Source organism: Pogonomyrmex barbatus, unplaced genomic scaffold, assembly GCF_055798465.1.
Source record: "Pogonomyrmex barbatus isolate J1 unplaced genomic scaffold, ASM5579846v1 scaffold14, whole genome shotgun sequence".
Lineage (NCBI taxonomy): Eukaryota > Metazoa > Arthropoda > Insecta > Hymenoptera > Formicidae > Pogonomyrmex > Pogonomyrmex barbatus.
The window spans coordinates 1,594,880-1,607,199 of record NW_028297110.1 but is presented as its reverse complement, the minus strand read 5'-3'; the positions used below and the strand labels follow the sequence as shown (position 1 = coordinate 1,607,199).

The window sequence follows — 12,320 nt, the reverse complement described above, 5'->3', positions numbered from 1 at the left end:
AGTAATTTGTTGGTATTCAGGAACACATCTCGTCGGTATAAAGGTATTGTGAAGAAGAAAAAAGTCAACACGTAAGTGAATATAAAGGAAAACTGTCCATGTCCGATATTTATATGTTCGTTTAATCGTATCTTCTTTAACTCTTTCTTAGTTTTCTTCACACGGAAAGAATAGTTTTGCTACAGTAAGCTTAAAAAAATTTAGCCAAATATAGATGTGAAAATAATTTTGTTGAGCCATCATTATACAGGATGTTTAAATTGAATGGCTAGAATATAAAAAAATTTTTGCAGTATCAATATCATGCTTAAGCGTTCTACATAATAATTTTGATAGCAACAAAATTATTTTCAGATCTGTATCTGGCCATATTTTTAATTGTTCTTTCGTGTTCGGTTGATTATATCGTACGCTAACAATATATCTTGATGATTTAACAAAATCACTGTGTATTTTAAACATGTATTTGGACGTGATTTTATGAAATTTTTATCATAATCTTTAAATTAACATTCGAGATATTTTGTGTGTGTGTGTGTGTGTGTGTGTGTGTCTCTTTCTATGTCTTTTATTAATTTATTTTAAACTTTTAGTACCTTCAACTAATATTCTAGAAGCAATTTTAGAATGTTAAGTTCGAGCTAATAAATTAACTGTTAAAGTAACGTGTCTGCGAGAGAGGAAGGAAAACGCGAGCTTCTTGCGTTTTTCACGGGAAAATCATTTCGTATCCTCGACACTTACTCTCTCGAGGGTTCGCTTCTGTCTGTGCGTGGCATTTACTCCCCTCAGTAAATCAATCACACACATCCGTACCCCATATAACGTTTTGTTTTTATGTTCACGCATAAAGACGATCGGTCACAGCATAACGAAACATAGAAAGTATAACAACTCATAAGGAAAGTAACTTATAAGGAATACTTTATAAGAAATCATATAAAATGAATAAAATTAAAAAAACCAATTAAATAATAAACTTACATGTAATATAAAACTAATTAATAAATCAATAGGCCATGAATCGATAAATGTCACGAAACATTTTTGCTTTATTAAAGATAATTTATCAAAAAAATATTATTACTATATGCATATCTTTATTTTTATTCGTAAGAATTCAGATTTAAATAAAGATCAATTGATCTTCTAATACCAAATATATTTTTCGAAATTGCATATTTTATCATTTCGAGATGACTTTCCTTAAATTACTATGGTATTCTCAGAAATTCAAAATAAAGTTCTCAATCTCTTGAAATAATTCAAGTAACAGATAAATTGCTTAGTAATAAAATATCGATATGGATTGTTATAAAAAATTTTTTCGATCATCCCTGCACAGATCCCTGCACAGATCCTGAATATTACAAGCTTTTATTACATAGCTTTTGTGCCATGAACGTATTGGAGAACGCAACGAAGATAGGAAAGCAGACCGGGAACGCGACACACAGGAGAGGGGGGCGGTACGATGGGTAGGCACGTTCGCTAATTGGATAATTACGGAGTGCACCGCGTTTGTTTTATAATTGGGCGAAGCCAGGGAACCGTCGCTGCTTCGACGTGCCAAACAACAAAACGGCCGGAGTCACGCTCTACGTGACGAACTACCCTCGGAGCTAATCCAGAAACCGAGGGCCCCCTTCGGCTTCGCACCCCGTTCCCCCTGCGACCCATTCCACCCCCGCCGGCTCGTGCTTTCGAGCCCTCCGCGCCAGCCAACATCAACCACCCTCTGACTCGCCGTCGATTCATCGTTTGTCCACCTACCAACGGTTCACCACCGCCCACCTTCGTGACACAAGCGATGCGACATGGGGCAACCACTCTCCTCCACTTCCTCATCGAGCTACCGTCCCCCGCAGTTTCACAGACAGATAAAGTAGAGAATAAGTTAGTTTTAGATCACTCAATGTTCCTCAAATATCATTTGAGAAGACATATTTTTTAAATTTAGAGGAAAAAAAAAAGAGAAATTTTTTCACATTGTGCAAAATGAAAAGTAACAATTTCTCCAATCGTGATAGCAAAATAACAGAAATCGTCAGTAATGCACCGCAGTGTGAAATAAAGAAGTTATTTCCGATGATTTTCTTTCGATCGTAATTAAATAAAATGCTGAATAAAATGTAAAATAAAACTTTTGGTAATCAACACAGATAAGAATAGCGAGAACCTCCACCTTCGATCTCGCACGACACCGTCAAACTTGAAGAAGTCGCGTGCGCGCATTTTAATTCGACTCTTCTAATCTCGGTATTGTCAGAGAAACAAGGGATAAAACAAGTAGTAGGAGAAACTGGTCCTAGTTAGAAAACGATTGACTGACTGACTGACTGATTGCGAAACGCTCTCTCGTTAGGGTCGCCACGCGAGCCCTTTCCGACCCTTCAATTCAATCCCTTCCTTGCTCAGCGGTTCAGTCTCAACGTAAACACATCCCGTGCATTATCATCTAGCTATGCCAAAAATCTTAAATTCGATGCAATAGGTACGAAAAATATATTCGATACTGGATCGCTTATAGAGAAAAATATTAATGCGATGAGTGTATTAAATTTTTCACAATTGCCTTAAATATTGAATATTCGCGCATTAATTTCTAGGATTTCATATATTTCAGAATTTTAATTTTAATATTACATTTGTCACGTACGTAATTTTGCGCACTAATTTCAATGAAAATTAAAAATAAAATTAGTGTGTATTAATTATATCAATAAAAAGCCGCTTAGGATAAATGTATTTGTTTAATAATATTTTTCTCTCCTCTGATATTGTGTCAATAGACATCGTTATCACTAATTACTAACGAAATACGTGCATAAAAATTAAGACTTACCATGAAATTGCTGATATAAATTCACTGGTGGTGGAATATTTGCATACACTGCCGATCTGTTATTGTGATTCATATGATGTCTGTAAAAAAAAAATATAATTTATTAAGAAATACTTATTAACATTTTATTTAACATCTACATTCGTGCAATAATAGACAAAATTCACTGTGAGAAAGAGAATGAACACACTTTATTTTCTCAACTAGGAGAAAAAAATCATTATCTCAGATTTAAATCAAAAGTCATCCTTAAATATTATTTATTTCATATAAAACTAATTGCAAATTGTTCTATCGCGATAAGTCTATAAAAGTTTTTATTGCATCTTACACACACTATTTATAACATTATTTTAAACAATAAAAGAAAAACGAAAAATACTTAGTAAAAGTAAAAACTTTTAACATAGAGATGCAAATAATTAATCGCTATAAATCATACTTACTCGAGCATTCTGTGTCCTGCCTGTCCTAACGAAGCAGACTGTGTAGTTCGGGTGAAACCGATTTGCGGTGTCCACTGATTCCCATTTTTGCGATTCATAGCATCAAAGTCTTGTGGTTTCAAGACTCGTGGTGGCTCCTTTGCCCCCTTCAGTTTTCGAGCGAGGAAAATATGATTGCTACCATACTTGGGATCTTTATATTTAATGCTATAAGAAGAAAATATGACATTTAGATTTTTCTTTTTTCATCATCAATTAATAATGCAATCATTTTAATTTGATTTATCTAAAAGTATCTAACGATCCTTCTTTGTCAATTCTACTTTTTTTTAATTTTTTTTTTTTTAGTATCAAAAATAGTATTTAAAATTTTTCTAATTTTAGTGGTCCATAAAATAAAGAAAATAATTGATGAAAAGTTAGACGATATATGAAAATTGTATATTTAATATATAAAAAATAATTCATTAATTCAAAAGATAGAAAGATTAGAAATGACCGCCTAGTGCTTCTAGTGTTAAGGAAATTTGCATACGAATTTATTTATACGAACCAGTATATTTTGTTGTTCCTAACTGGCAAGCCCCTTACGGGCGAGGGTAACGTACCCCCATCACTCACGCAATCTTCTGATAGGAACCCGGTGCCTCGCATTCCATCGATACTTATTTCGACTTCCTTATCGAAGCCTACGCGATTCGTATATAGACCCTTTATGAAGTTGTAACCGTTGTTGCCTATTCCGACGTACAATCTGTCGTCACCGCGAACATTTCTTTTTTCTGAAAATGGAGGATGCAATTCAAGATAAAACTGAGATCATAATACGCAATACGCACAAGTACAAATACGATGGATGTATATATTATCTCGCATCTTAATTTAGAGCATCTTTAATTAGAGAATTTATTCGTATGAGTATAAAATTAAACCTTTTTTTTGAAATATATTAGACGATTAAACATTGAGAAGTAGAAACGCATTCTTCGTTGCTTCGGGAAATTTCCAACAAGAGGGATCACGTGACTAGTTTCAAGTTTTATATTTTTTTTTCAATACCGCGTGAAGTTAGTTCTTAAAGTTCGAAATTGTAAATTAGGAGCGCGCGAAATTTAAACTGAATTTTATTCACATTTTGTATCATCGATTAAATTATTAATTGATAAATTAAAAATGTTCAAATTTAAAACTGTTCGCTAATGAGAATCTGAAAATACAAATAGATATTTGAACGATTATATTTTATAATGAAATAAAAAAATCTAGTAATTTATTTTATAGATAAGTATTAACATAATAATATTATAGATTACTGCAAAAAATTATTTTTTCATTTGAATAAATAATTTAGAATATAAATAATCAGAGAAAAAAATTAATTTTTATATGTAATTTATATATAATTTTATTTTAAATATTTTAAGATCGTGTAAATTTATTTATTATATATAAATTATTATTATGCGTCAAGAATAAGCGTAATAATATTACAGATTATTGTATAATTGCATTTTTCTTCTATGATTATCATTCGAATAAATAATTTTAAGAATATAAATAATAATCATAGAAATTTAAACTCTACTTATTGAAACTTGAAATTACTTGAAATTAAATTAACTTACTTTACTTTATAATCATATGCTCTATAAATTTATCTATTATATAAAATATTATTGCATCATATATATATATATATATATATATATATATATATATATATATATATATACATGAAATATATAGAGAATAAATCATAAAATTAATATTATTAATAATTAAAATATTGACAATCGTAAACACTTTGCGAAATAATAAGTTTTAAGTTTTATGATTAACAAAAACGTTTGTGTGTATATATATTACTCACTTTCTGCTTCTGTTAAACTGTCATAATATGGTGCTAAAGCTTTAAATAATCTCTTCTCGTCAACAAATGGAAGCAAAGCTACACCTTGCCAAGCAAATTTCTTTCCATTCAAATCGATTTTAAAGTCTTCTGGGTAAAAATCGATAATTTGCGATTTCTGTAAATAAGTAAAGTTACATAAAAATATTTCACAAAAAAAAAAAGAATTTTGATAAAGTCATGTAATATCTATAGTTTATAGAGGTCTATAGTTTCATATAGAATATTAATCTGAATATGAAAAATAATTTTATTGAGAGTTCTAGTGAAAACTTAATTAAATTGTGTATAATAATTTTTTTAAATATTTTATTTTATTTGTCATATTTTTTATTTTTATTTATCAAATAATTATATTTGCTTCTAATATCATTGGGAAAAAATGGTGTTAAAAACAGAAGATATATAATTATTAGCAACTTTCAGTTATGTTTACTCATTTATTCATTAATTTTAAACTAAAAAGAATGTTTACAAAATAATTTGTATATATTTGATTTTTTACGAAAAATAAAATATTTTATCTAAAGTTATTCCTCTCAGACACAGGTACATTAATGCCTCTAGTAATAATAATTTACAAATCATTTTAATTTAATCATAAAAATAACTTGATATTATTCTTTTTCTTTTTTTTTAATTATATTGAAAATATACGTACTGGATCAGTCATTAATTTCGCCCATGGTACAGGTACATGTTTACTGCTAGCAGCAGGAAATACACCCATTAATTGTTCTAATGGACGAAACTGTAACAAAATAATGTAAAATCATATATGTACTTATAAGTACACTTACATTCTACAAAGAATATGTAATATTTACAGGTACAGTGTCCTTCTCAAATTCTGTAGAAAGACCGCCAATATTAATAAAATCACTTGCAAATGGCGCATAATGATATGGAAAATACCATCTCCAGGATGCACAACCTTGATAATAATATCGCAAAACCCAACACAAGCCCCGCACGTATTGTAAAGCAACATTATTTCTACAAATAAGTACAATTATTATATGAGATATTACTCATTAATTCTTTCTGTTTCTCTTTCTGTCCACAAAAATAATTTCAATTTATCAGAGTATAAATATTATCTTATTTCTAATTCTTATATTACCTAAACGCGAGATTATCGGGAGATACATCGAATTTAGATTCATAGTATCGATCTTTAAAACCATCTTCCCAAAGTCGCACTTCATCATGCGCTTGGTCATCATCTGAATCATCCTTTGATGTAACTTCATCAATTTTACGTTTCTGTCCTCTATTACCTGCATTCTGTAACATGCAAAAACAAAATTGACTTCTGAATTATACACTTATATGTTATATAATAACCTTGCAAATTCAAGAATATGTAAGTCATAGTTAAAGGAAATAAAAGTAAATACCTCAGGTCTAAGCATGCTTTCTAAAGCATGGTTAGTGTTTGTATTATCGGCAGTATTTGTATTATAATTTCTACCCATAACGCGCATTTTAAAAGCTTCATAACGTGGGTTCTCTATAGGTTTCACTTTTTGTCCAAGAGCCTGTAAAAATTTAATATTTTAAAATTTACACATTATATATTAATTATAGAAAATTACAAACCTCTAATAAATCAGTTTTAGTAAAATCTAGCACTTTTTCTTAGATATAAAATATGCAATAAACTTAAATCTTACAGTGGGCGCAAATTGTCCTGCAGGAATCCATGTTGGTTTAAAACTACTAATAACTTCACTTCTTTTCTTCTTCTCTTTTTCACGTTGTTTATAAGCTAATTCATTTTGTTGTCTTTTCTTAAAAATCTCATCTTCTACATCACCAAGATCTGACATTATTAATTGAACACGATCTAAATTAACATCGCCACTATCCGTTAGGAAACCCTACAAATAATTAAAAAAATTACTTTCTGTAAAAGACATTCAGTTTATCATAAATTAATATCTAATATATTTTAAATATGAAATACACGTATTGTTTAAAAAATATAATTCATATAAATTAATTTTATCTGTTTTATAAGAAATATTACATACTCCTGTTTTATATACTGCTTTTTTATATAAAGCAACAAGTCTGTCAATTGCACCTTCTCTAATTTCTAAAGAAGGAAGGTGAGGTAGAAAATCATTTCCTACGAAGAAACACATAAACACCCAATCATCGACAGCACGCTCAAAGTCATATTTGAATGGTAGATTTGGCATATACAATTCTCTCTCTAAATATTCTCTTAGAACGTTTAATCGTACAAATATGTACTGGCATTCAGATCCATATGTGTTCTCCTCTGGTTTTTGGTTTGGTTCTGCACCTGTACAGTCTCGCATTTCATGCCCTAATTGACCACATATATCGCATGGTTTTGGTTTCATTTTAAACTCTTCACGAATAATAGTAAAATTAGGCTCGTGTGTAGCGAGACCCAACATAATTAAATCAGCATCCGCTCCACATAAAACATGTTGTGTATTGGGATCATGATCGGGTTGTGCTACAATAAAAATAAAAAATTTCGTAATATTTTTAGTAAAGTGGTGTATATATGATAATTACACACAAAATAATATATAAAATATATAAGCTTACCTCTTTGTCGCCGTATAAAATCCATTATTTTATGTTCTCCTTCACCGGGAACATTAGCATCACTTAATATTACTTTAATATTTCTCCAACCTGGGTCATTATTCAAACGATCATGAATGTAATAATGCAAACATGAAGATAATCTTGCCATAAATGGTGTGCCCTAAAATATAAATTTTTTTTATATAATATGTAATTTTATAGTTTATTGGTCATTTTTCAAAAATTAATAACAAAATATAAATAACAATAACAAAATATTCCAGTTTATTTGTTAAAAAATATAAATATACTTCAGATTTCAATAGTTTATTAAATAGATAATTCAAATATTTTTTATATATTACATTAATATTTATTTTAATATATTTTAATGTTACAAACCGGTGTAATACAATTACTATCAAAATGCTCTTCTTTTGGCTTCTCTGGAGGCAAGGATGCCCCTTTAAGGCTCAATTCAGTACGTATCCTATCTATTTCATTAATTTTTTCCATTGTTTCTTTTGATGCTCGAAATCGTCGAGATCTTTGCTGATTCATCTTAGCTCTAGGCGCCTACATAACAAAGAATTATGAATACTTTCAATAACGTTTTTATTTTATCATTTTCTTTTCTATATCTAACATATAAAATACTTACGACTCCATCGATCGCCATGTAAAGCAATTTCCTTGGTCTCACAATACGAAATAATCTGTCAATACATTCAAAAATAGCCTCCATCATCTCATCCTCATCTTTAGGTGCTGGCCTGTGTTTCATACAAGAATATAATTATATAAATAATTTCCAAATAACTAATTTACAATGTTACTTTTGTTAATACTTACTTATCCTCAGGATGTGTACAGGGATGTATTATACCATTCATATCAAGATACAAATTATCAAATTCCACTCCATTTGGATTTGGTTCTGCTGAATTCACAGGAATGCATATTCCATCCGGAGATATTGGCTAGAAATATAAATCATCAATATTTTAATTTCACATATTTAAATTATAAAAAATATCTTTATATGGCACTGTTAAACTTTGGCATTGAATTTAACGCATTGTATATTCATTTTCAACAATATATATTAATTTATATTTTTGTTTCACTTATTTTTTCTTTTTTTAATTCTGAGACTTAGAAAAAAGGTAAAAGATAAATTAAACTGAGATTAAAATTAATAGACATTGATAAAAATCAACATTAATATAAAAAATTTCATATGACTAGATCAAAAAACGCATAAATTTAATCTAATAATTAAAGATTATAACCAATGTTTATTCGAGTTAAATATTCATAAAAATATTTAGGATATCAAAAATAAGAAAAGTTTATTAAAAAAATCGAATTTCGGAAAACGAGATGTAAATATGGATAATCCAAAAACAAACGTGTAGAGCGGGAAAGAGTTCCACGGTAGTCTAACCTTTTGCTCGATGCACTGGACAATTACAGAGGGATATTTGCGGCTTAACCAACGAAAAAATGCTGGAACACCCATCTTTCGTCTCGGACTTCGTTTAGCAACGTTATTTTTAATTACAGTCTCAGTACTATTATGTTATAATACATCACTGTATTAACGCGTACGTCGTCTAACCTAAACGCGGACAGCTGGACAAAGTTTGGTTTAGTCGTGCATAGATTAAAATATGATACTAGAGAGAAGCTTGAAGGCCACATCAGACTAGCGATCGCTCGGCTGCGATTACTGGTTAACGATTCTATTATTACCAATCACATTGACCGTAACCAGGATCTGCTACATTGTGATTGGCTGAAATAGAATCGTCAACCGGCAATCGTAACCGCGCTAGTCTGATGCAATAACTATTTCCGCTAATTGATTAAAATGATTGGTCAATGTTTTCTTCATCCGAGGTCTTGGACCGATTTCTAGCATCGTGGACACAAGACTTTAAAAAAGAAACAATATGGAATTATTCTTTTAAGCCAGCGGCACACGATGCTTTTTTTTCTTGCTGGTTTGCTAGCTGGATTCGCATGCTTGTTGAGCTCTTGTCTTCGATTGGTATATTTTTTTAGATCCAAAAGAATATACCAATCCAAGACAAGAGCTCAACGCAAATCCAGCTAGCAAATCAGCAGGAAAAAAAGCATCGTGTGCCGCTGGCTTTAATTATTTCTTGTCTTCTTATTATTACTAATATTTTTCTTATACTAGACAAAAATTTTACAAAAGAAAGAATCTAATATAAACATATATGAACATATTTTGTATATAAATATATTATTTATTTATATATATGTTTTATTTATATTTATATTTATATATATGTTTATATATATTTATATATGTCATATATGACAAATTTTTTACCATATAAAAATGCTAGTGGCTTCCAGTCAGTATTGCCAAACTAATGATTATAGTTATTTATTTTATTGGATTTGGCGACCTTGATTCCAACTGAAACGCGGGCGGTTTTTTCTGACTTGTCTGTAAATATATAAACAATTTTAATATAAAATATTAAAAAATTTAAGAAATAAATTAGATAAACGATACAATTATTATACGAATACGAAATTAATTAATTAAGGTCTAAATTAACGTTTTTTTTATTTATTGCAAATTTTCCTGTTAATTCGATGTTTTAAGGTTAGATTTGTTATATATGTTTATTTTGATTGGTTACTGTAAGCATTGTTTTATCATTAGCATGTAATGAATAATAACGACAAAATTTCCTTTTTTTTTTTCATTTTAAATATATATTTATTTTATTTTAAATGTATCTGTAAGCTAGTTCCGTTACAAAGAACAAATTTATTGTTTATCTAAAATACATGATTTACTTGAGTGAATTAGATATCAGATACTAATGTATTATTTTACCTCATGATATTGCAATCTTTTGATTTACAGAAATTTTATTTTGCTAAAATAAACTTATGAAATAAATTTACAATAAAGTGAAACAAATATTTTTTTGTCAGAATTTTTGCTTTTAATTAAGAAGTTATTAAAGTTTGTAATTCTTTTATGAAAATTTTATAGATAAATATTGTATAAATACTGTATATTTTATATTTGTGGATTTTATATTTTTTTAGATAAATTTTAAATTATTTAATTAAAATTATGGTATAAATTATGGTATAATAAAATTTTTTCAATAAACACCAACTAATAAAATATCGATATTCCTTAATCAATAATATAATGTTATATAAAACATATGTTATATTCTACTTGTATTGTCAAGTGGAAATTTATAATGTTGATATTGTAACTGTTAATTGCTGTTTATTAGATTCTTTCGTTTAAGATTATATAAAACAAGCAAGATTTATTAGATAGATATTTTTATAAATCTTTAAGATTAAATCAGGCCATATTTTTATTTTAGGTCATTTAGTTTTTAAAACTTCTGATATTTGTTGGTTTCCTAAGCAAAATGCCAGTAGAGCAAATTCAATATTCTGAAAAGTATTGTGATGATAGATATGAATACAGGTAAATTTGTATCTACTTGAATGTATATTTATGTATATTTAACATAAACAAGTAATGAATTATTGAAAATTATCTTCAATATTATTTAATGATATTAAAAAATATATTTTTAACAAATTTCATATTAGTCTATAACATGAAATTTGTTTTTGAAAAGATTTTTTTGAAAAGATGACTCTCTACTCTTAATTTAATATATAAATATTAGGATTTAAATGAGGAAACAGTCAAAAGAAATATATTTAAATATAAAAATATAAGAAACAAATATTTTAGATTAGTTTGGATTCTTAACAATATATGTAATACAATAAAACACATTAATTTGAATAAACGATACAACAATTATGGAATACATCAATTTCAATAAATTAATAATAGCATAAGTTAAGCGACTAAATCACATAACTTGAATTTAATGAAATTGTGTTGAGAAACAGGCATGTGATATTGCCAGCTGATTTGGCCAGACACGTTCCAAAGACTCATCTCATGACTGAAACTGAATGGAGAAATTTGGGAGTCCAACAAAGTCCTGGATGGGTTCATTATATGATGCATGGGCCAGGTAAAAAATTTAAAAAATAAAATTAACGATTATCAAAAATATACTGTATGTATTTTTAAATTATAATCAATGTTTATTAATGTATTTAAAATTTTTTTCAGAGCCACACGTTCTGTTATTTCGTAGACTGAAACCCGATTTTGTAACAATACATAGATGCGCACAGAGAGAACAGACTGTCGTTTGTTATAATTGAATATAAGACTGATCGAATACGAAATTGCATGTAAATAAGATGTATCTTAATTGTACACTGCTGATTTATAAGTATAATAGCAAGAGAAATTAATAGCATAAGAATGGAATATTATATTTCATTATATGTATGTTGCTATCTACTATTTTATATTTAAAATAAAAAAATATCCAGTTTTTTTTTAAGAAATATTCGAATGAATATTTTTTCGAAAAATATCTTGTAAAAATTTGGAATTTTTTAAGTAGAAAACATGATTTGTTTCTTGTAGTATTTATTATAT

The 12,320-nt window shown here is 28.4% G+C and overlaps 2 protein-coding genes across 5 annotated transcripts in view; one reads left to right on the top strand and one right to left on the bottom strand.

Annotated features, from left to right (window-relative positions):
- Positions 1-9,461, bottom strand: part of Rat1 (5'-3' exoribonuclease 2 Rat1) — a 30,366-nt gene extending 20,905 nt beyond the window's left edge. Inside the window, exons 1-15 of the mRNA XM_011640646.3 lie at positions 9,219-9,461; positions 8,624-8,751; positions 8,433-8,544; positions 8,174-8,347; positions 7,790-7,952; positions 7,237-7,694; positions 6,877-7,083; positions 6,601-6,741; positions 6,324-6,487; positions 6,028-6,196; positions 5,862-5,951; positions 5,162-5,318; positions 3,845-4,073; positions 3,292-3,498; positions 2,846-2,925 (exon numbers count right to left, since the gene is read on the bottom strand). Coding sequence (XP_011638948.2) covers positions 2,846-2,925; positions 3,292-3,498; positions 3,845-4,073; positions 5,162-5,318; positions 5,862-5,951; positions 6,028-6,196; positions 6,324-6,487; positions 6,601-6,741; positions 6,877-7,083; positions 7,237-7,694; positions 7,790-7,952; positions 8,174-8,347; positions 8,433-8,544; positions 8,624-8,751; positions 9,219-9,293 — 2,554 coding nt within the window. The 5' untranslated portion in view covers positions 9,294-9,461. The remainder of the gene's footprint in view (positions 1-2,845; positions 2,926-3,291; positions 3,499-3,844; positions 4,074-5,161; positions 5,319-5,861; positions 5,952-6,027; positions 6,197-6,323; positions 6,488-6,600; positions 6,742-6,876; positions 7,084-7,236; positions 7,695-7,789; positions 7,953-8,173; positions 8,348-8,432; positions 8,545-8,623; positions 8,752-9,218) is intronic.
- Positions 9,462-10,185: 724 nt separating this feature from the next.
- LOC105428362 (cyclin-dependent kinases regulatory subunit) lies at positions 10,186-12,226 on the top strand. 4 transcript variants are annotated; one of them, XM_011640645.3, is made up of 4 exons: positions 10,186-10,255; positions 11,167-11,273; positions 11,714-11,841; positions 11,943-12,226. In XM_011640645.3, exons 2-4 carry the CDS (start codon positions 11,215-11,217, stop codon positions 12,035-12,037), a joined length of 282 nt encoding a protein of 93 aa, XP_011638947.1. In that variant the 5' UTR covers positions 10,186-10,255; positions 11,167-11,214; the 3' UTR covers positions 12,038-12,226. The 4 variants fall into 4 exon arrangements, with proteins under 4 accessions (XP_011638947.1, XP_088929034.1, XP_011638946.1 ...); XM_089072908.1 differs by having other exon boundaries at positions 11,708-11,841; XM_011640644.3 differs by lacking the exon at positions 10,186-10,255 and adding an exon at positions 10,262-10,415.
- The last annotated feature ends 94 nt before the right edge of the window (positions 12,227-12,320 follow it).

Bases quoted from the DNA above. Each gene is read 5' to 3' on its own strand.
- LOC105428362 (XM_089072908.1), top strand. From the start codon at position 11,215: ATGCCAGTAGAGCAAATTCAATATTCTGAAAAGTATTGTGATGATAGA. The intron at 11,274-11,707 runs GTAAATTTGTAT...AATTGTGTTGAG, and splicing joins GATGATAGATATGAATACAG to AAACAGGCATGTGATATTGC. The intron at 11,842-11,942 runs GTAAAAAATTTA...AATTTTTTTCAG, and splicing joins TTATATGATGCATGGGCCAG to AGCCACACGTTCTGTTATTT.